The following is a 24,542-nucleotide window of genomic DNA, read 5'->3' as shown; positions in this document are numbered from 1 at the left end:
GGATAGTCTGGTGGATAGTCTGGGGGATAGTCTGGGGGATAGTCTGGTGGATAGTCTGGTGGATAGTCTGGTGGATAGTCTGGTGGATAGTCTGGGGGATAGTCTGGTGGATAGTCTGGTGGATAGTCTGGTGGATAGTCTGGGGGATAGTCTGGTGGATAGTCTGGTGTCTGGTGGATAGTCTGGTGGATAGTCTGGTGGATAGTCTGGTGGATAGTCTGGTGGATAGTCTAGTGGATAGTCTGGATAGTCTGGTGGATAGTCTGGTGGATAGTCTGGTGGATAGTCTGGTGGATAGTCTAGTGGATAGTCTGGTTGATAGTCTGGTGGATAGTCTGGGGGATAGTCTGGATAGTCTGGTGGATAGTCTGGTGGATAGTCTGGTGGATAGTCTGGTGGTGGATAGTCTGGGGGATAGTCTGGTGGATAGTCTGGTGGATAGTCTGGTGGATAGTCTGGTGGATAGTCTGGATAGTCTGGTGGATAGTCTGGTGGATAGTCTGGTGGATAGTCTGGTGGATAGTCTGGTGGATAGTCTGGTGGATAGTCTGGTGGATAGTCTGGTGGATAGTCTGGTGGATAGTCTGGTGGATAGTCTGGTGGATAGTCTGGTGGATAGTCTGGTGGATAGTCTGGTGGATAGTCTGGTGGTGGATAGTCTGGGGGATAGTCTGGTGGATAGTCTGGTGGATAGTCTGGTGGATAGTCTGGTGGATAGTCTGGTGGATAGTCTGGTGGATAGTCTGGTGGATAGTCTGGTGGATAGTCTGGGGGATAGTCTGGGGGATAGTCTGGTGGATAGTCTGGATAGTCTGGTGGATAGTCTGGTGGATAGTCTGGTGGATAGTCTGGTGGATAGTCTAGTGGATAGTCTGGTGGATAGTCTGGTGGATAGTCTGGTGGATAGTCTAGTGGATAGTCTGGTGGATAGTCTGGTGGATAGTCTGGGGGATAGTCTGGTGTATAGTCTGGTGGATAGTCTGGTGGATAGTCTGGTGGATAGTCTGGTGGATAGTCTGGTGGATAGTCTGGTGGATAGTCTGGTGGATAGTCTGGTGGATAGTCTGGTGGATAGTCTAGTGGATAGTCTGGTGGATAGTCTGGTGGATAGTCTGGTGGATAGTCTGGTGGATAGTCTGTCTGGTGGATAGTCTGGTGGATAGTCTGGTGGATAGTCTGGTGGATAGTCTGGTGGATAGTCTGGTGGATAGTCTGGTGGATAGTCTGGTGGATAGTCTGGTGGATAGTCTGGTGGATAGTCTGGTGGATAGTCTAGTGGATAGTCTGGTGGATAGTCTGGTGGATAGTCTGGTGGATAGTCTGGTGGATAGTCTGTCTGGTGGATAGTCTGGTGGATAGTCTGGTGGATAGTCTGGTGGATAGTCTGGTGGATAGTCTGGGGGATAGTCTGGTGGATAGTCTGGTGGATAGTCTGGTGGATAGTCTGGTGGATAGTCTGGTGGATAGTCTGGTGGATAGTCTGGGGGATAGTCTGGTGGATAGTCTGGTGGATAGTCTGGTGGATAGTCTGGTGGATAGTCTGGGGGATAGTCTGGTGGATAGTCTGGTGGATAGTCTGGTGGATAGTCTGGTGGATAGTCTGGTGGATAGTCTGGTGGATAGTCTGGTGGATAGTCTGGTGGATAGTCTGGTGGATAGTCTGGTGGATAGTCTGGTGGATAGTCTGGATAGTCTGGTGGATAGTCTGGTGGATAGTCTGGTGGATAGTCTGGATAGTCTGGTGGATAGTCTGGTGGATAGTCTGTCTGGTGGATAGTCTGGTGGATAGTCTGGTGGATAGTCTGGTGGATAGTCTGGTGGATAGTCTGGTGGATAGTCTGTCTGGTGGATAGTCTGGTGGATAGTCTGGTGGATAGTCTGGTGGATAGTCTGGTGGATAGTCTGGTGGATAGTCTGGTGGATAGTCTGGTGGATAGTCTGGTGGATAGTCTGGCTAGCCTAACATTTGAAAAAAATGTTACCAAGGTGACGTTGTCCACTGAACCCCCTTTCATCCTCGGACGAGTCAGCGGTAATCTTACCAAAAACGGTAAACCTGTAGTCTTATGCGTGAACTGCCGACATTATTACGCATATTAATTGATAATGATGGAAAATAGGATATGCATAATAAAAATAAAAAAAATAGTTATATAGATATATATATATAGAGGTGAAAGCATTGGAAATGCTTTTGACGGTTAACCTGCTTCTGTTTTGTGGGTGGCACTGTGTGCTGTTTTCGATGGATGGGTCCTGGCCTCTCAGGGCCTTAGGGATACGGAGGGACGTGGGGGGGATGCTGATCACTGGGATGACGGCTCAACTTGGGATGGGGAGGGGCTTTAGCGGGGGAATTAGTGGAGAACAATTGAAGGGTTACTCCGTAGCAATGCAAATATCACGGTATAGCTATATGGACACTCAATCATTACGCTATTTTTTATTGGTAAATTTACAAACATATATAATGATAAATAGACTTGAAACTTGTATCTCATTATGGTGTATGGTGAAATAAGTATAGCCAGTTATAATTGTAATGGCTTAGCTGATAATAACAAAAGAAGAACAATATTTACATGGCTCAAAGAGAAGGAATATAATATCTATTGTATACAGGAAACTCATTCAACAATTCGAGATGAAGTAGCGTGGAAAAAAGAATGGGGGGGGGAAATATACTTCTCCCATGGGCAAAGAAATTCAAAAGGGGTGATGATATTAATTAATAGTAATTTCGATCCGAATGTGCAAATTGTCCAAATAGATACGCAAGGTAGATGGATTATTTTAAATATGGTATTGGACAATAAACAGATATGGCTCATTAACCTTTACGGACCAAATAATGATGATCCACAATTCTTTGACAATATATATAATAAATTATCAAGCCTGCAAGCAACTCAAGACAATATTATTATGGTGGGGGATTATAATACTGTTTTAAATAGCTCAATGGACCGAAAAGGAAATCACACCACAAACAATCACCCACATGCTCTTAAGGAAATTGTGAATGTCATGGATACATTAGAACTAGTAGATATATGGAGGCTTAAATATGCTGATCTAGTGAGATATACATGGCGGAGACTGAATCAAGCTAGTCGTCTTGACTTCTTTCTTATCTCATTCTCGTTGGCACCAAAAGTAAAAAAAAGTGTTGATAGGGGACAGAATGCGGTCGGACCATCATATAATAGGCATATACATTACTCTGACTGAATTTCCACGTGGGCGAGGATATTGGAAATTTAATCAAAGCCTATTAGATGATAATTTATTTATAATTAGAACAAAGGAATTTATAACTGACTTTTTCCAACATAACTTAGGTACAGCGAATCCCCTTATTGTATGGGACACCTTTAAATGTGCCTTTAGAGGCCATGCAATTCAGTACTCATCTCGAAAACAAAAGCAATTTAGGTCAAAAGAGTTTATACTAAGAAAGGAAATAGAAAGTCTAACAGAACAGATAGATGGCAATAAAAACTGTAACATAGAGGCTCAGAATAAATTAGAGGAAAAACAAAAAGAAATGGAAAAACTTATTCAAGAAAGATCAAGTGTAATATATTATAAAAATAAAGCAAACTGGATGGAATATGGGGAAAAATGCACAAAATTCTTTTTTAATCTTCAACATAGGAATGCTACCAAAAAGAACTTAATGAAACTGGTTACAATTGACGGAGTCACCCATAATTCACCTAATGATATTTTGAAGGAAGAAACAAAGTATTTTAAGCATATGTTTTCTTTTCAGTCGCCTCCATCTCCTCTAACTGAAGCTAATTGTAGATATTTTTTTCCTATTGGTAATGTCAAATTAACAGCCACACAGAAAGACTAATGTGAAGGTGAAATTACAGAGGAGGAACTTCTGGATGCAATTAAAGACTTTAAGTCCGGGAAAACTCCAGGGTTGGATGGCATACCAATCGAGGTATACCAAACCTTTTTTGAAATACTAAGAGGACCGTTATTAGCATGTTTTAACCACTCCTATGTAAATGGTAGATTATCTGACACTCAAGAAGAAGGTCTGATCTCATTATTACTGAAACAGGATACAAGTGGAAAATATAAAGATCCAGTCCATTTACAAAATTGGAGGCCCCTTACACTTCAGTGTTGTGATGCAAAAATCCTAGCAAAATGTATAGCGCATAGAATTAAAAAGGTATTGTCGGATATTATTCATTCTAATCAGACAGGTTTTTTACATGGAAGATACATTGGAGACAATATAAGGCAAGTATTGGAAACAATAGAACACTATGGAAAATATGGGAAACCAGGCCTGCTATTCATAGCAGACTTCGAAAAGGCATTTGATAAAGTTCGACTGGAATTCATATATAAATGCCTGGAGCATTTCAATTTTGGAGAATCTCTTATAAAATGGGTCAAAATCATGTATAGTAACCCTAGGTGTAAAATAGTAAATAATGGCTATTTCTCAGAAAGTTTCAAACTGTCAAGAGGAGTGAAACAAGGTTGTCCACTATCGGCATATCTATTTATTGTGGCCATCGAGATGTTAGCTATTAAAATCAGATCCAATAATAATATCAGAGGATTAGAAATACAGGGCTTAAAAACAAAGGTGTCATTGTACGCAGATGATTCATGTTTTCTTTTAGATCCACAACTAGAATCCATCCACAGCCTCATAGAGGATCTAGATACATTTTCTAACCTCTCTGGATTAAAACCAAATTATGACAAATGTACTATATTACGTATTGGATCACTAAAAAATACAATTTTTACATTACCATGTAGTTTACCAATAAAATGGTCTGATGGTGATGTGGATATACTCGGAATACATATCCCAAAGGAAATAAATGATCTCACTTCAATAAATTTTAATAGAAAGTTAGCAAAAATAGATAAGATCTTACTACCATGGAAAGGAAAATACCTGTCAATTTGTGGAAAAATCCCCCTGATTAACTCTTTAGTATTATCCCAGTTTACCTATTTGCTTATGGTCTTGCCTACGCCTAGCAAACAGTTTTTTAAATTATATGAGAAAAAAATATTCAATTTTATTTGGAACGGCAAGCCAGACAAAATTAAAAGAGCATATTTATATAATGAATATGAATTCGGAGGACAGAAATTATTAAATATTAAAGCATTAGACCTATCACTAAAATCTTCAGTCATCCAAAAGTTATACTTAAATCCGAACTGGTTCTCAAGCAAATTAGTAAGATTGTCTCACCCACTGTTCAAGAAAGGCCTTTTTCCCTTTATTCAGATTACAACCTCTCACTTTCAGTTATTTGAAAAGGAAATAATCTCCCAAATGTCATTATTTCTAAAACAAGCCATAGAAAGTTGGTTGCAATTTCAATTTAATCCTCCAGAAACGACAGAACAAATAATGCAACAAATATTGTGGTTAAATTCAAATATACTAATTGACAAAAAACCTTTATTTATTGACAGAATGTTTAAAAAAGGTATAATCTTCGTAAATGATATCATCGGTAGGACTGGTGGAGTTATGTCGCACATGCAGCTAATAAAAACATATGGAAATGTCTGCTCTACCCAAAATTACAACCAAATAATTGCAGCCTTACCGCAAAAGTGGAAGAGGAAAGTTGAAGGGGGAGAAAGTAAGGAACTTGTCTGTCGGCCTTGCATTAAAGAACATAATTGGTTAAGGAAAACTGTGATAAATAAAAAAGTATATCAGTTTCACTTAAGGACCAAAGGATTGACAGCAGTCCCATATAGATTGCAAAATAGTTGGGAAGAGATCTTTGACGTACCGATCCCATGGCATAGTGTTTATGAACTGACACGCAAAACGACACCGGATTCAAAAATTAGAATCTTTCAATTTAAATTATTATATAAAATTCTTGCTACCAATAGAATGTTATTTATATGGGGGATACAATCTTCCCAGCTCTGCAGATTTTGCTGTGAAGAGATAGAATCATTAGATCATTTGTTTTGGTTCTGTCCATTTGTAGCTTGTTTTTGGACACAGGTCCAGGAATGGCTAAAGGATTGCAATATTTACCTGGAACTAACCTTGCAGATAGCATTACTGGGTGATCTGAAAAGTCATAGTCAATCAATCAATAATATAATAATACTTTTAGCAAAAATGTTTATTTTTAATTCACAATCTGTAGAAGCAATGAGAATAGAAAGGTTCAGAACTTTTGTAAAACATCACAGTATGGTTGAAATATATATGGCAAATAGAAATCCTATATGGATGGTGTTAAGAGATAGATGGGAGGTATTGAATAGAGTTGAAGGATGGGACTAATAACAAATAACAACAAATAATAACAAAGATAGCTAATAATGTAAGCATACTGTGTCCATAATAAGTATATAGGTTGTATGTTGGGAGCTTTTGGGAAAGAGCACAGTTAGAAAGATATGGCATTTAGAAGCAAACCGGATGGACATCATGAAAATGATCGGAGAGGTTGAGAGTAGAAGAAGTTCAGGAGCAAAAAAATAAATAAATATGTATATATATATATATATATATATATATATATATATATATATATATATATATATATATATATGTGTGTGTATATATATATATATATATATATAGATATAGAATTATTGTAAAATTAACTCTGTCCATAAGGTGTAGATAGTAAGTATAGACCGGAAGTAGAGGCCTGGGCGTTGTTGTTCACTAATTTACTCCAAGTAGGGAAAGGATGGTGGGGTTGAAAAGTAATAAAGGGGAATATATATATAAAAAATAAAAAATAAACATGGGGGATTGGAAGTGATGCAGACAATTACATTGATAGAAGATACAATCTATCTGCAATATTAAGCTGATCCATCCCCCCGAACAAAAAAAATAAAAAAAAAATAAAGAAAAATAAAAAAATAAAAAAAATAATAATAAAATAAAAATACCTGTAGTCTTCACTACCTAATTCTACATCTAGCTTTTACATTACATTTACGTCATTTAGCAGACGCTCTTATCCAGAGCGACTTACAGTTAGCTAAGGTGTCTTATGGTAGAATCAGTATTTATGAAATTAGAATTGTGCACAAAAATGTGCCATCTAACATTAGGGACAGATCGAAATTTACTGGGGGGAGGGGCTGGTCCAACTCAAGGTGTCATAAAAAAATATTTAAGAAATGCACCCCCCTCCCCAATGTTACAAATATGACCATCCCCTTGTACTGTAAAATAAATGAAACACCCTTCCCCCTCAGAATTAACACGCACATTTTTTTTTTACAAACGCATAACAATGTATTGACCCTATGTTTATTTAAGGTTGATATCGACATTGCCACTTCAGCATGCTTTTGTGGCACAGCCGATGCCACGCAGGGCTACGGGGCAGAAGGTTGAGGGATTGCTGACCGCCACAACACGCTCACTCTCCGTGCCTGTTTCATCACACTACGATCAGAGCCAGCGGCAGACAATGATCAGCTAGAGGGGGAATCCGATTTTCTACATTTTGGTGCCATATTTATAATTAGATAAAATGTACGCAACGCATTTTCACCAGCAGGTTTCTGTGCCAATGCACCACAACCAATTAAACCAATCATGGTTTGTGTGTTCAACACCACAATAATAGACTGTCAATATCAACAGAAAATACATCCCTCCCTGCTAGAGCTGGCCCCATTCTGGTCGACTGAGATTTCTTCAGTTGAACTAGGGTTGCAAAATTACTGGAACTTTAATTAAATTCCCCGGTTTTCCCGGAATCCCGGTTGGAGGTGTGCCGGTCCATATTGGTATTGAGAACAATGTGGCGGAGGCAGAGTGAGAAAATAGCCCTTGCCTTAAATTGTCTAAGAAAAGTGAGGAGAGAGGAAACCCTAACTTCATCAGGTCTGTAATCCACAGCCTGACTGTTGAACGGGCCTGTCTTTATAAACATCCATATCTACAGAAACAAGGCAGATCCGGAGTGTTTGTTTAATAGCCGTCTGATTCCGTGAGCTCTAAGCTTCAGGCAACATGTTGGATAAAGCAATTTCACTATTCCGGCTTCTTTTTAATCTTTGCTATGATGTAATAAAGGCTTTACACATTTAAAAAAAAGTTAGAACAGCCTCTCTGGTATTACAAATACTTTGTTTAGCGTTCACGCTGTTCCAAAAGGTCTCGCTCCTAATAGCTAGCTAATAATAACCCTCATTTTGTCTAGATCTCCTTCTTATTATTGTTGTTATTATGACCATCATTATAATAATAAGTAATGTCGTTATCATTAGTAGCTTTAGTATAGCAGCCTTTTATAACCACCATCGAGCTGTAGGCCTAAGAGCGCTTCCTGTTTAGCCGTCTCAATATACAGCGCCTTCGGAAAGTATCCAGACCCCTCGACTTTTTCCACATTTTGTTACGTTACAGCCTTATTCTAAAATGGATTAAATAGTTTTTCCCCCCCTCATCAATCTACACACAGTACCCCATAATGACAAAGCAAAAACAGGTTTTTATAAATTTTTGCAAATGTATTAAAAATAAAAAAACTGAAATATCACATTTACATAAGTATTCAGACCCTTTACTCAGTACTTTGTTGAAGCACCTTTGGCAACAATTACAGCCTCGAGTCTTCTTGGGTATGATGCTACATGCTTGACACACCTGTATATGGGGAGTTTCTCCCATTCTTCTCTGCAGATCCTTTCAAGCTCTATCAGGTTGCATGGGGAGAGTCGCTGCACAGCTTTTTTCAGGTTTTTCCTGAGATGTTCGATCGGGTTCAAGTCCAGGCTCTGGCTGGGCCACTCAAGGACATTCAGAGACTTGTCCCAAAGCCACTCCTGCGTTGTCTTGGCTGTGTGCTTAGGGTCGTTGTCCTGTTGGAAGGTGAACCTTCGCCCCAGTCTGAGGTCCTGAGCCCGCTGGAGCAGGTTTTCATCAAGGATCTCTCTGTACTTTGTTCTGTTCATCCTTCCCTCGATCTTGACTAGTCTCCCAGTCCCTGCCGCTGAAAAACATTCCCACAGCATAATGCTGCTACCACCATGTTTCACCGTAGGGAGGGTGCCAGGTTTCCACCAGACGTGATTGTCACGCCCTGGCTCTGGGGACTCTCGTATGTTGAGCCAGGGTGTTAGGTTCTAGTTTTGTGTTTCTATGTTGGCCAGGGTGGCTCCCAATCAGAGACGGCTGTTGCTCGTTGTCTCTGATTGGGAGCCATACTTAGGTAGCTGTAAGGCATTCGTCTCGTGTGGTTTCTTGTTCCTTTTGATTTGTGTTTGTATCGAAGAACTTCACGTTTCGTTTGTTGTTTTGTTCGCTGTGGTGTACAATAAAATAAATATGTACGCATCTCACGCTGCGCCTTGGCCCGCTTCTTTTCAAGACGATCGTGACAGTGATGCTTGGCATTCAGGCCAAAGAGTTCAATCTTTGTTTCATCAGTCCAGAGAATATTGTTTCTCATGGTCTGAGAGTCCTTTAGGTGCTCTTTGGCAAACTCCAAGCGGGCTGTCATGTGCCTTTTACTGAGGAGTGGCTTCCGTCTGGCCACTCTACCATAAAGGCCTGATTGGTGGAGTGCTGCAGAGATGGTTGTCCTTCTGGAAGTTTCTCCCATCTCCACAGAGGAACTCTAGAGCTCTGTCAGAGTGACCATCAGGTTCTTGGTCACCTCCCTGACCAAGGCCCTTCTCCCCTGATTTCTCAGTTTGGCTGGGCGGCCAGCTCTAGGAAGAGTCTTGGTGGTTCCAAACTTCTTCCATTTAAGAATGATGGAGGCCACTGTGTTCTTGAGGACCTCAACACAATCCTGTCTCGGAGCTCTACGGACAATTCCTTCGACCTCATGGCTTTGTTTTTGCTCTGACATGCAGTGTCAACTGTGGGACCTTATATAGACAGGCGTGCGCATTTCCAAAGGTTGGAGCGCTTGGGTGCACTGCCTTCATATCGTAGGCCTGCAGTAGTTGAAGCTTAATAATAGCCAAACCAAACCTTCACAAATGTTTCTAAACTTTATTAGGGTAATATCAAAAGTAAAGCAAGCCATTGTTTATAGGGAGAATATGAGCAGAAGAGCAAATGTTAACCAGTGAAAAAACACACTACCCTCCCCTGTGCCCCCCAAAAACACACTACCCTCCCCTGTGCCCCCCCAAAAACACACTACCCTCCCCTGTGCCCCCCCAAAATACACTACCCTCCCCTGTGCCCCCCCCCAAAACACACTACCCTCCCCTGTGCCCCCCCAAAATACACTACCCTCCCCTGTGCCCCCCCAAAATACACTACCCTCCCCTGTGCCCCCCCAAAATACACTACCCTCCCCTGTGCCCCCCAAAAACACACTACCCTCCCCTGTGCCCCCCCAAAAACACACTACCCTCCCCTGTGCCCCCCCAAAAACACACTACCCTCCCGTGTCCCCCAAAAACACACTACCCTCCCATGCCCCCCCCCAAAAAAACACACTACCCTCCCCTGTGCCCCCCCCAAAAACACACTACCCTCCCCTGTGCCCCCAAAATACACTACCCTCCCCTGTGCCCCCCAAAAACACACTACCCTCCCCTGTGCCCCCCCAAAAACACACTACCCTCCCCTGTGCCCCCCCAAAAACACACTACCCTCCCGTGTCCCCCAAAAACACACTACCCTCCCATGCCCCCCCCCCAAAAAACACACTACCCTCCCATGTCCCCCCCCAAAAACACACTACCCTCCCGTGTGCCCCCAAAAACACACTACCCTCCCCTGTGTCCCCCAAAACACACTCCCCTCCCCAAAGCAAATAAAAAGCTGGACAGCCCTCCCCAAGTAAATTTGGATCTGTCCCTAAATTAGACCAACTTCTATGCTGAGCCGTTGCACAGCCCCCAGCCAGGCAGTGTTGCAGCAAGGTGGGATAGGCTATAGGCAGGGCAGGGGTATTTAACTCTCTACGTGGGATAGGCTATAGGCAGGGCAGGGATATTCAACTCCCTGCGAAGTCCAGAGCCTCCTGGCTTTCTGTTCTGTCTGATAACTAATTGCACACACCTGGTGTCCCAGGTCTAAATCAGTCACTGATTAGAGGAGAACAATGAAACAACGCAGTGGTAATGGCTTCCAGGTCCAGAGTTTAGTTTAGGGGGGGGCTATAGGATTTGTAGTTCTTTGACTTTGTGCGATTAATTTACCAGCTATGAAACAAAACAGCAGAAATAATTAAACAGCTACTGCAGCATTTATTTTGCTCTAAATGTGATCACACTTTTTATTCACAAATGCGAGTGAAATGCTCGCACTGGTGAAATGGACATCTTTGGCGGGTGTTAACTTTAGGCTCTGGCTAAGTTCTTTGCAAAAAAATGAGCATAGTATTCACGGGATAGTATTCACGGGATAGTATTCACGGCACATTGTATATATCTGACTGTTACTAGGATAGTATTCACGGCACATTGTATATATCTGACTGTTACTAGGATAGTATTCACGGCACATTGTATATATCTGACTGTTACTAGGATAGTATTCACGGCACATTGTATATATCTGACTGTTACTAGGATAGTATTCACGGCACATTGTATATATCTGACTGTTACTAGGATAGTATTCACGGCACATTGTATATATCTGACTGTTACTAGGATAGTATTCACGGCACATTGTATATATCTGACTGTTACTAGGATAGTATTCACGGCACATTGTATATATCTGACTGTTACTAGGATAGTATTCACCGCACATTGTATATATCTGACTGTTACTAGGATAGTATTCACGGCACATTGTATATATCTGACTGTTACTAGGATAGTATTCACCGCACATTGTATATATCTGACTGTTACTAGGATAGTATTCACAGCACATTGTATATATCTGACTGTTACTAGGATAGTATTCACGGCACATTGTATATATCTGACTGTTACTAGGATAGTATTCATGGCACATTGTATATATCTGACTGTTACTAGGATAGTATTCACGGCACATTGTATATATCTGACTGTTACTAGGATAGTATTCATGGCACATTGTATATATCTGACTGTTACTAGGATAGTATTCACGGCACATTGTATATATCTGACTGTTACTAGGATAGTATTCACGGCACATTGTATATATCTGACTGTTACTAGGATAGTATTCACGGCACATTGTATATATCTGACTGTTACTAGGATAGTATTCATGGCACATTGTATATATCTGACTGTTACTAGGATAGTATTCACGGCACATTGTATATATCTGACTGTTACTAGGATAGTATTCACGGCACATTGTATATATCTGACTGTTACTAGGATAGTATTCACGGCACATTGTATATATCTGACTGTTACTAGGATAGTATTCATGGCACATTGTATATATCTGACTGTTACTAGGATAGTATTCACGGCACATTGTATATATCTGACTGTTACTAGGATAGTATTCACGGCACATTGTATATATCTGACTGTTACTAGGATAGTAAGAAACAAGACCAAATGCAAAAATAAGCCAACACATTTACATTTTAGTCATTTAGCAGACGCTCTTATCCAGAGCGACTTACAGTTAGTGAGTGCATACATTTTTTGTGTATGGGTGGTCCCGGGGATCGAACCCACTACCTTGGCGTTACAAGCGCCGTGCTCTACCAGCTGAGCTACAGAGGACCACATACACGAGTACATGTACATGAGTACATACATATTTGTATCTATTCTTCATACTGGCCCCCCGCGGGAATCGAACCCACAACCCTGGCTTTGCAAACACCATACTCTACCAACATCCCTTCCGGCCATTCCCTCCCCTACCCTGGACGACGCTGGGCCAATTGTGCGCCGCCCCGTGGGTCTCCCGGTCACGGCCGGCTACGACAGAGCCTGGATTCTAACCTTAGACCACTGCGCCACTGTTAGTTAAATAAAATATGTAATAGTAAACGATAATGTTCAACATATCTTTCGTTTTGGATCAAGTTAGCTAGTAGCTAGCTAGCTGACGGCAAAGGTGTCAGCTAGAGATGACGTGCCGGAGCTTGCAGGGATTTGTAGTCTTTGATGCTAATTAGCATTTTCTCAGCCGAGAGTAAATGGAGCCGAATATATTGATAAAAGTCACCTTGTCCTAATGAGATTTACACGGTTATCAAAACGTCACGCCAGGGTAAGCCCACACAAAACACAACCCTTATTTTAAGTGTTTCTAAAATCCCTTATTAGGAAAAATGAATGGTGAAAACAACTATTGGAATAATTTCTGTGTTTGACCGCTAGGTTTTATGGGTATTATGACAAGTCCACTCTGGGGCTCCATTGGTTTCAATGGATGTAAGAATATATGATAACAGGTCACACTAGAATAGCATTAGCCTACCGTCTGTGGAATACATGTAAAATAGATAGCTCAATGCATTTCAAAATGTTGGTAAGCGAAAACAGAGAAACAGAGAAATTCTTCACTTTTTAAAATTCAATCAACCTGCCTCAATACTATAGATTTAGGGGTCAATTATTTATAATTTAGGGTATAAAGATACAACACTTTTCTAAGGGGGTGAAAACAGTTTATTTGGTGTTCAACAAAGAGGAGGAGATATCTAAAGAGTCAAATATCAAACAAATATTTATGTAAAGTGTGAATGTTACTCAAAATGTTGGCCCACTTGAAGACAACAGGAGAGATATCATTCTCCCTTCAGGGCCCAACACAGAACAGAACAGAACAGAACAGCACAGCAGCATGGAAAATATGGTAGAAAATGAAATAACCAAACATTGGAAAAAGAGTTTAACCAGTATACATGATGTAGACATGAAAACGATGGGTCAGTTATTTTTTTAATGAATGAATCCATCTGGCTCAATAATCCAGGTCATTGTGACATCTTCAGCATTCAGACCACTGAGAACTAAATGATGTCAAGTGAAATAATTATTTTAAAACAAAAAATCAAAAATGTAGTAATGTATGATGAAAGATGTCTTCTTGTCTGCAGTGGGAAGAGATGCTGCCCGCTTGGTGGTTTTCTGGAATTATTGCAAAGATATTGTCCAGACACCAGGTGGCAGAAGACACAGTATTTCCCCTCACTAAAAACAATCTTTGGTGGTGGTTTTGACACCATTTATTTGACAGACTCCTTCCAACTAACGACGACCATATGTATCATCATAATTATGAATGTCTATATATCACCCTTTTCCAACCTAATTTAAGACCTGCCATTCCTGAGCAACATCACGACATGCTTTAAACATACAGTAGTAGGTAACTGGGGAGAACAAGGGAGAAAAAAGTGCACTGGTCTATTCCCTGATTAAACGTCTAGCATTCCAGATACAGAATGAGAATCCTATGGGTGTTCCATCCCCTAAGAGACCTGGAACATGGTTACGAGGGTTCCCCTAACCCCTACCCTAATGCTGCAGCTGGGATATTGTTGTGCACCTAGGGGCTACATCTTGATTCCTTTAAGTGTCCGTAGCTGCTTGGTTAAACTCGGAGGAGTGAAGGCGAGGCTGGTTTTGAGAGAGAGAGGAGCCAGACAGAGAAAAATGCTCAGTGTTTCTCATGCTTCGTAGTGCGGCTGCGTTGGGCGGCTCGGGTTGACTGACAGATCAAGAACAGGAAGGGGTTGTACTTGCACAGGAAGCAGGAAGTCAGAACAGGAGCGAGTTCAGTTAGTCATTGGTTGTGTCCGAAATGGCCCCCTATTCCTTATATAGTGCACTAGAGGGCAAGGGCTGTTCAACTCTGACCCTACGAGGTCCGGAGACGGCTGGTTTTCTGTTCTACCTGATAATGAATTGCACCCACCTGGTGTCCCAGGTCTAAATCAGTCCCTGATTAGAGGGGAACAATGAAACAACGCAGTGGAACTGGCTTGGAGCTCCGGAGTTGAGTTCCAGGGACATAGGGAATAAGGTGAGGTTTCAGACAGTGAGCGTGGGCTACTGGGCCATGCTGTTGAGGCTGCTGTTGGATCCTCCCAGGCCGTTCTCGGTCTTCTGGAAACTCTTGACTGCACTGGGGACCTGCATCCCTGTACTGAGGCTCAGTCCACCACACCATACCTGGAACAACACAACACATGAATACAACACCTCTACCATAGTCCACTACACCATACCTGTAGATAACAAAACACACATTAACAACTTGCAATACGGCTGTGAAATGTGCCGAATGATGGCACGCCTTACATAGCTACAGTGGGGGAAAAAAGTATTTAGTCAGCCACCAATTGTGCAAGATCTCCCACTTAAAAAGATGAGAGAGGCCTTTAATTTTCATCATAGGTACACGTCAACTATGACAGACAAATAGAGATTTTTTTTCTCCAGAAAATCACATTGTAGGATTTTTAATGAATTTATTTGCAAATTATGGTGGAAAATAAGTATTTGGTCACCTACAAACAAGCAAGATTTCTGGCTCTCACAGACCTGTAACTTCTTCTTTAAGAGGCTCCTCTGTCCTCCACTCGTTACCTGTATTAATGGCACCTGTTTGAACTTGTTATCAGTATAAAAGACACCTGTCCACAACCTCAAACAGTCACACTCCAAACTCCACTACGGCCAAGACCAAAGAGCTGTCAAAGGACACCAGAAACAAAATTGTAGACCTGCACCAGGCTGGGAAGACTGAATCTGCAATAGGTAAGCAGCTTGGTTTGAAGAAATCAACTGTGGGAGCAATTATTAAGAAATGGAAGACATACAAGACCACTGACAATCTCCCTCGATCTGCGGCTCCACGCAAGATCTCACCCCGTGGGGTCAAAATGATCACAAGAACGGTGAGCAAAAATCCCAGAACCACACGGGGGACCTAGTGAATGACCTGCAGAGAGCTGGGACCAAAGTAACAAAGCCTACCATCAGTAACACACTACGCCGCCAGGGACTCAAATCCTGCAGTGCCAGAAGTGTACCCCTGCTTAAGCCAGTACATGTCCAGGCCCGTCTGAAGTTTGCTAGAGTGCATTTGGATGATCCAGAAGAGGATTGGGAGAATGTCATATGGTCAGATGAAACCAAAATAGAACATTTTGGTAAAAACTCAACTCGTCGTGTTTGGAGGACAAAGAATGCTGAGTTGCATCCAAAGAACACCATACCTACTGTGAAGCATGGGGGTGGAAACATCATGCTTTTGGGCTGTTTTTCTGCAAAGGGACCAGGACGACTGATCTGTGTAAAGGAAAGAATGAATGGGGCCATGTATCATGAGATTTTGAGTGAAAACCTCCTTCCATCAGCAAGGGCATTGCAGATGAAACGTGGCTGGGTCTTTCAGCATGACAATGATCCCAAACACACCGCCCGGGCAACGAAGGAGTGGCTTCGTAAGAAGCATTTCAAGGTCCTGGAGTGGCCTAGCCAGTCTCCAGATCTCAACCCCATAGAAAATCTTTGGAGGGAGTTGAAAGTCCTTGTTGCCCAGCGACAGCCCCAAAACATCACTGCTCTAGAGGAGATCTGCATGGAGGAATGGCCCAAAATACCAGCAACAGTGTGTGAAAACCTTGTGAAGACTTACAGAAAACGTTTGACCTGTGTCATTGCCAACAAAGGGCATATAACAAAGTATTGAGAAACTTTTGTTATTGACCAAATACTTATTTTCCACCATAATTTGCAAATAAATTCATAAAAAATCCTACAATGTGATTTTCTGGATTATTTTTTCTCATTTTGTCTGTCATAGTTGACGTGTACCTATGATGAAAATTACAGGCCTCTCTCATCTTTTTAAGTGGGAGAACTTGGACCATTGGTGGCTGACTAAATACTTTTTCCCCCCACTGTATGTGTTGTTCACGGCAGTTGGACTGTTCTGAGACCATTAACTATCATTACAGACTCACAGGCATATCTTCTCTTGTTTTGTACCAGTATTCCTCACTCTTGGTAGACCAAGGAAGACAATTTTCGGATCACTGAAAATGTATTGGTTTTAGCTGGTTCAATATAGTGTACACACACCCAGTAGATTTCACAGATACAGGGTGTATATGGATAATATCTGGACCTGTGTTCTGGGACTGAGCTAGCCTGTGACCTATGGACCTGTGGTCTGGGACTGACTGACCTATGGACCTGTGGTCTGGGACTGACTGACCTATGGACCTGTGGTCTGGGACTGACTGACCTATGGACCTGTGGTCTGGGGCTGACTGACCTATGGACCTGTGGTCTGGGACTGAGCTAGTCTGTGACCTATGGACCTGTGGTCTGGGACTGAGCTAGTCTGTGACCTATGGACCTGTGGTCTGGGGCTGACTGACCTATGGACCTGTGGTCTGGGACTGAGCTAGTCTGTGACCTATGGACCTGTGGTCTGGGACTGAGCTAGTCTGTGACCTATGGACCTGTGGTCTGGGGCTGACTGACCTATGGACCTGTGGTCTGGGACTGAGCTAGTCTGTGACCTATGGACCTGTGGTCTGGGGCTGAGCTAGTCTGTGACCTATAGACCTGTGGTCTGGGACTGAGCTAGTCTGTGACCTATGGACCTGTGGTCTGGGACTGACTGACCTATGGACCTGTGGTCTGGGACTGACTGAGCTCTAAACACATCAAGCAAATAACATGCAAGGCCTCCTGGGGTGATTAAAGGAGAATATGGCAACATATTTGCATTGTCACTGGACAGATTATTGAAAGTAAAGCCCTGTTTTACCCTGCTGCTAAACTGAGTTTGTCTGGGTGTATAACATTGATCTTCTTTGACCAATGTCCACTTGTGAATGAAATGTGCTACCAATAGTCATGAAACATTTCACATTTATATATGAGTAATTTAGCAGACGCTCTTATCCAGAGAGACCATTTAGCAGACGCTCTTATCCAGAGAGACCATTTAGCAGACGCTCTTATCCAGAGCGACTTCCAGTTAGTGCATTCATCCTAAGATAGCTAGGTGGGACAACCACATATCACAGTCATAGTCACAACACTTCTTCCCGACAAAGTAGCTGTCAGAAAAGTCGGTGCTAGTTAGAAGTACGAGTGTTAGTTCATGAAAGAAACTTTTATTTTTATTTATTTTTTATATTGTTTTTTTTACAATACAAGTTCTCTGGTGTTATCTAGGTCTTGATGACAGGCAGGCGGTGTAAAGTACAGGGATGAGGGAGTGGTAGTTAGACAAAATAATATCAACCATAATACAGACAAAACATACCATGAAGGCTGGTACAACAGGTTGGCTAAACTTAGCCTTGAACGTGTGGATCAACTGCTTGGTTTCAGCGTTGTAGAAGGACACTTGTCCTGAGGAAGAACAAGAGAAAAACAAACAGAATTCAGGCCCAAGCAAACTATTGCATCCACTTCACTTGTTGAAGCACAGAGAGAGAAGGATGAGAAGTGTCTCCTGATAATAATAATATGCCATTTTAGCAGACGCTTTTAACCAAAGCGACTTACAGTCGTGTGCATACATTTTTACGTATGGGTGGTCCCGGGGATCGAACCCACTACCCTGGCGTTACAAGCGCCGTGCTCTACCGGCTGAGCTATTCTGATACTCAGAGGAGAACAGCCTAGTTTGTAATCACTTCCTGGGGAAGAGAGATGGCTGAAATCCAATATGGCCGTATCCGATGGCCTATGTCACCGTCACCTGAGGGATATGCTATTCCACCCTGACTGGCTGTAAAACACACCACTACATGTACAATAGAACAACGAGGCTCACCTTGTTCTCAGTTGGTGAAATTGTCAGTACAATATATCACACGTATAGCTGCATAAAATGTATGGATCAACAACAGGATTTTAATACCTGCCAGGTGTTGAAATCCATTGAACCACAGCTCCTATCAAACCTGGGTTCAAACTTCAAATACTATTTGACATTTTTTTTGGAATACTTTAGCTGTGCTTGACTGAGCTTTCCTGCCGAAACGGAACCAATAAAAGAGTCCCAAAAGTGTAAACACCACCTATCTGCCACCTCAGACAGGCTAAAGCAAAGGCTCAAAGTATCTGAAATATTTCAAATAATATTTGAACCCAGGTCTGGGTTCCTATGTCTCTAACATCAACCCACCTGAGTCCAGGTCACAGAAGACTCCGATGCGGTCAGGTGCGGCGCCGTCCAGACTCTTGGCCTTGTTGTTGTGCTTGGCGGAGAAGGAGGTCTGCAGCCAGGTGTTGATGTGGATACACCATGTGGTGTTGGTCTTTCCCAGCTGGTCGAACTTCCCCAGGTTCCTGTAGGAGACCCCGACGCTGTAGGACTTACAGTCTTTAAGAGCTTTCACCTCCCAGTAGTGTTGACCACAGTCCATACTGGTATCACCTGGGAGCGGTGGACAGACATGAAGGCTTATCAATCCCTTGACAGACAGAGCAAACACACATAAATACACAACTGGTGTCACCTGGGAGCGGTGGACAGACATGAAGGCTTATCAATCCCTTGACAGACAGAGCAAACACACATAAATACACAACTGGTGTCACCTGGTGGCTGGATACTGTGGTAGTATGATTTCATACATAATACCTGGGTGGGGACTGGAGAGGACAGACAGGACATCTTATGAATCACTACACAGACTTCTGGTGTGCCTTGGGAGTGGATATTATATTATGATATAATAATGTTATACCTGGGTGTGGAGGACAGGAAACCTTATCAATCCCACCTTGGGAGAGAACAAACACTGACACCCAAAACATCATAATACACGAAAACCCTGTTGAACATGTTTACCTAGCACTGTGTCCTCTGTTATGAATCCTCTGACAGAGCAGTGAGAACACAGCACGCCACTAAACAACTACCCTTCGTGGGTAGAGACTTCTGACAGAACACAGCACGCCACTAAACAACTACCCTTCGTGGGTAGAGACTTCTGACAGAACACAGCACGCCACTAAACGACTACCCTTCGTGGGTAGAGACTTCTGACAGAACACAGCACGCCACTAACGACTACCCTTCGTGGGTAGAGACTTCTGACAGAACACAGCACGCCACTAAACGACTACCCTTCGTGGGTAGAGACTTCTGACAGAACACAGCACGCCACTAACGACTACCCTTCGTGGGTAGAGACTTCTGACAGAACACAGCACGCCACTAAACGACTACCCTTCGTGGGTAGAGACTTCTGACAGAACACAGCACGCCACTAACGACTACCCTTCGTGGGTAGAGACTTCTGACAGAACACAGCACGCCACTAATTCTTACATAGATGTTCCTTTTGTCCAGGTGGGAAAGGGCAGTGTGGAGTGCAATAGAGATTGCGTCATCTGTGGATCTGTTGGGGTGGTATGCTAATTGGAGTGGGTCTAGGGTGTCTGGTATGATGGTGTTGATGTGAGCCATGACCAGCCTTTCAAAGCACTTCATGGCTACAGACGTGAGTGCTATAAGGTTGGTAGGGTTTACCTACCTAGCACAGTGATGTATTAACATTGTGTTTACCTAGCACAGTGATGTGTTAACGTTGTGTTTACCTAGCACAGTGATGTGTTAACGTTGTGTTTACCTAGCACAGTGATGTGTTAACGTTGTGTTTACCTAGCACAGTGATGTGTTAACGTTGTGTTTACCTAGCACAGTGATGTGTTAACGTTGTGTTTACCTACCTAGCACAGTGATGTGTTAACGTTGTGTTTACCTAGCACATAAATGTGTTAACGTTGTGTTTACCTAGCACAGTGATGTGTTAACGTTGTGTTTACCTAGCACAGTGATGTGTTAACGTTGTGTTTACCTAGCACATAAATGTGTTAACGTTGTGTTTACCTAGCACAGTGATGTGTTAACGTTGTGTTTACCTAGCACAGTGATGTGTTAACGTTGTGTTTACCTACCTAGCACAGTGATGTGTTAACGTTGTGTTTACCTACCTAGCACAGTGATATGTTAACGTTGTGTTTACCTACCTAGCACAGTGATGTGTTAACGTTGTGTTTACCTAGCACAGTGATGTGTTAACGTTGTGTTTACCTAGCACAGTGATGTGTTAACGTTGTGTTTACCTAGCACAGTGATGTGTTAACGTTGTGTTTACCTACCTAGCACAGTGATGTGTTAACGTTGTGTTTACCTAGCACAGTGATGTGTTAACGTTGTGTTTACCTAGCACAGTGATGTGTTAACGTTGTGTTTACCTAGCACAGTAATGTGATAACGTTGCGTTTACCTACCTAGCAAAGTGATGTGTTAACGTTGTGTTTACCTAGCACAGTGATGTGTTAACGTTGTGTTTACATTTACATTACATTTACATTTTTACATTTTAGTCATTTAGCAGACGCTCTTATCCAGAGTGACTTACAGGAGCAATTAGGGTTAAGTGCCTTGCTCAAGGGCACAGCGACAGATTTTCCACCTAGTCGGCTCGGGGATTAGAACCAGCGACCTCTCGGTTACTGGCACAACGCTCTTACCCACTAAGCTACCTGCCGCCCCTTTACGTTGTGTTTACTTACCTAGCACGGTGTAGGACTCTCCAGTGAACCTGTCTCTGCCTCCTCTGATGGCAGGCGACCGAGTCGTCAACGTTCTCTTGGGAGACGGAGTTCCACTTCTACAACCGAGAGGAAGGAAGGAAGGGCAGAACATTCTAAAGATTAGCATCGCAACACACTGACATTCTAAAGATTAGCATCGCAACACACTGACATTCTAAAGATTAGCATCGCAACAGACTGACATTCTAAAGATTAGCATCGCAACACACTGACATTCTAAAGATTAGCATCGCAACACACTGACATTCTAAAGATTAGCATCGCAACACACTGACATTCTAAAGATTAGCATCGCAACAGACTGACATTCTAAAGATTAGCATCGCAACAGACTGACATTCTAAAGATTAGCATCGCAACAGACTGACATTCTAAAGATTAGCATCGCAACACACTGACATTCTAAAGATTAGCATCGCAACACACTGACATTCTAAAGATTAGCATCGCAACACACTGACATTCTAAAGATTAGCATCGCAACAGACTGACATTCTAAAGATTAGCATCGCAACAGACTGACATTCTAAAGATTAGCATCGCAACACACTGACATTCTAAAGATTAGCATCGCAACACACTGACATTCTAAAGATTAGCATCGCAACAGACAAGACAGTAGAGTGAACAGGATGCTGTGGAGAAGCCCATTTCCTTTCAGCTAGGTATCCAGCTCCAAGGACCAATTTATCTGAAAGAAGATGGAGTTTTCCACAGATGTCATTGGTAAACTATGAAGATAAACAACAACCCTTGCAGTATGAAACATACGGATGAAGACGCTCTTTTATACGCACTTCAACAGTTTATCAGATTGCAAACAAACTCAAGCTTTTAGTGGTGTAAGACACAAGCAAACAGGGTGGAAGAGGAAATGAGAGATGAGAACTGGTAACAAACAGACCAATGGAAATGAGATGAGATGAGAACTGGTAACAAACAGACCAATGGAAATGAGATGAAATGAGAACTGGTACCAAACAGACCAATGGAAATGAGATGAGATGAGAACTGGTAACAAACAGACCAATGGAAATGAGATGAGATGAGAACTGGTAACAAACAGACCAATGGAAATGAGATGAGATGAGAACTGGTAACAAACAGACCAATCTGAGATGTTATTGGACTAGACGGGATCTCGGTGTAAGGGACTATTTTAAGGTTGAAATTGAGAGGTGGAAGGATACTCCTGGACAAGTTAGGAACATAGCTGTGACATGGCCGATATGGATACATCCTCTACAGGCAAATACATCAGATATAAGACTTCTCAGGTGGTGATTGAAACACTAATCAGGTTTCCATCCAACGTCTTTAAGCATGTTGTGTGGCCTCCCACTACGACTGGGGAAAGGATGCAGTTTATTAGGCTACAGATCAAATAAGTTCTGATGAACGTTTCAAGTTTTTATTGTCATGTGCACCAGTACAGTGAAATGCCTTTCTTGCTCTTCCCCAACACTGCAGTGTCAATAGCAGTGGCAGGGTGGTGATGAGCTTGATGCTCCTTTCAATAAATATCGACGCTCTTATTCTGGTGACATGATGATCGATGCTTGGCTGCCGTTTGACAAATACAAATAATCTTGCTATTTTGTCCATAATAATCCCGTCATGTAGGCTCTACGTGCGCTCCAGCCAACAGCTCGCAGATACACAGTGAGGGTCGGCTAGCCCAGAGTTTCCCAAACTCGGTCCTTTTCGGACTATAAGCCGCGCCTTTTTTCCCATTTTTCGACCCTGCGGCTTATATAACGGTGCGGCTAATCTATGGATTTTTACAGCTAACGGCCACTAGAAGACCTCCTAAATCTATGGATTTTACAGGTTACAGTCCATCAACTTTAACTCTATGGGCTCTATGACCGGTCCGCGCCCCCCACCTTTAAGCGGCGGGCTCCAGCAGGAAAAGCTGGAGGCCGGCGCAAAAGTAAAAGTGGAACCGAGAGTGGTACGAGAGACAGAACGAGCATTACGAGAGCGAGACAGTTTGTGCAAAGGAAGTTTTCATGCACAAACCCTCATTATGGAAAACAAATGTAGAAATGCATATGATGCAGCTTTTAAGTTAAAGGCAGTCAATCTGGCTGTCAAAACATCCACGATCATTAACGGGTTCCGAAAGGCTGGACTGCTGCGTGATGAAGAGGAGGACGCCGCCACAGCTGAGGCCCTTTAGAGGCTGTTCGATTCCGACAGTGATGAAGAGGAGTTCGTTGGTTTTGAGAGCGACAACGAAGGAGAGAGGAGAGTGGCTGACGAAGCCACCCTGAGCCTGTTAGTTTCCGACACTGAAGATGAGGACTTTGGTGGTTTTAGTACGCAGGAAGAAGACGGAGATGAGGATTAATGACTTGACTTTTCTGGTTACAGCCGTGTACTGCACCTTAGCCTAAAAGATGAAGACGAGGATTAATGACTTTTCTGGTAGGCTGATTACCGTATATTTTAAGCAGCCGTGTTGCTGCAACTTTAGGCTTACGCGCTTACTGTCGTGTTACAGGCACTTTATTTTGCACTTTTAAAAAAACACATTTAATTTAGCCATTGATATTCCCTCGTCAAGCGCTGTAAGCTTTGTTTTTTGTTATGGTACTACTGTAGGCTATAATGTAGATAAATATTCAAAGATGTGCACACTTTTTCAAGGTTTTTCAAAAATAACCAAAGTTAAGTGGTTAAATGATTGTGACGCTATTAACTAATTTTGCTGGGGAACCCCTAGCACTCCCTCAAGGACCACTGGTTGAAAACCACTGCTGTAGATCACTGCCGGTATGTGCGCTGGGACCGTTTACGTTTGAAAGTTGAAAAGTTTGTGTGTCTGCAACGCTGTGTGATACAGTACAGTTTACACAGCACAGTATATGTTCTGTAGCTACTATTGCACTAAATGGTAACACTTGAATACGTTATGCAAATATGCAACCTGTTTGTTGAAATGTTAATAAATGGGAGCTTCCTCAAGCAGCCATCTCTTTCCCGACAATCCCCTCTGTGCACGAACCCTTACATATGGTAATTAAACATTAAAACTCCTGCGG

General features: G+C 42.4%; 1 protein-coding gene across 1 annotated transcript in view; it reads right to left on the bottom strand.

The window, feature by feature from the left end:
• Positions 1-13,589: 13,589 nt before the first annotated feature.
• Positions 13,590-24,542, bottom strand: part of LOC311127140 (FSD1-like protein) — a 49,606-nt gene continuing 38,653 nt past the window's right edge. The window contains exons 9-12 of the mRNA XM_084158905.1: positions 21,454-21,551; positions 19,052-19,303; positions 18,182-18,270; positions 13,590-15,063 (exon numbers count right to left, since the gene is read on the bottom strand). Of these exons, the coding sequence (XP_084015031.1) occupies positions 14,941-15,063; positions 18,182-18,270; positions 19,052-19,303; positions 21,454-21,551 (562 nt within the window). The 3' untranslated portion in view covers positions 13,590-14,940. The remainder of the gene's footprint in view (positions 15,064-18,181; positions 18,271-19,051; positions 19,304-21,453; positions 21,552-24,542) is intronic.

This window comes from Coregonus lavaretus (genome assembly GCF_964263955.1).
Source record: "Coregonus lavaretus genome assembly, chromosome: 4".
In the NCBI taxonomy this organism is placed as follows: domain Eukaryota; kingdom Metazoa; phylum Chordata; class Actinopteri; order Salmoniformes; family Salmonidae; genus Coregonus; species Coregonus lavaretus.
Note: the sequence above shows the minus strand (reverse complement) of the source record. Positions and strands in the feature narration are given on the sequence as shown.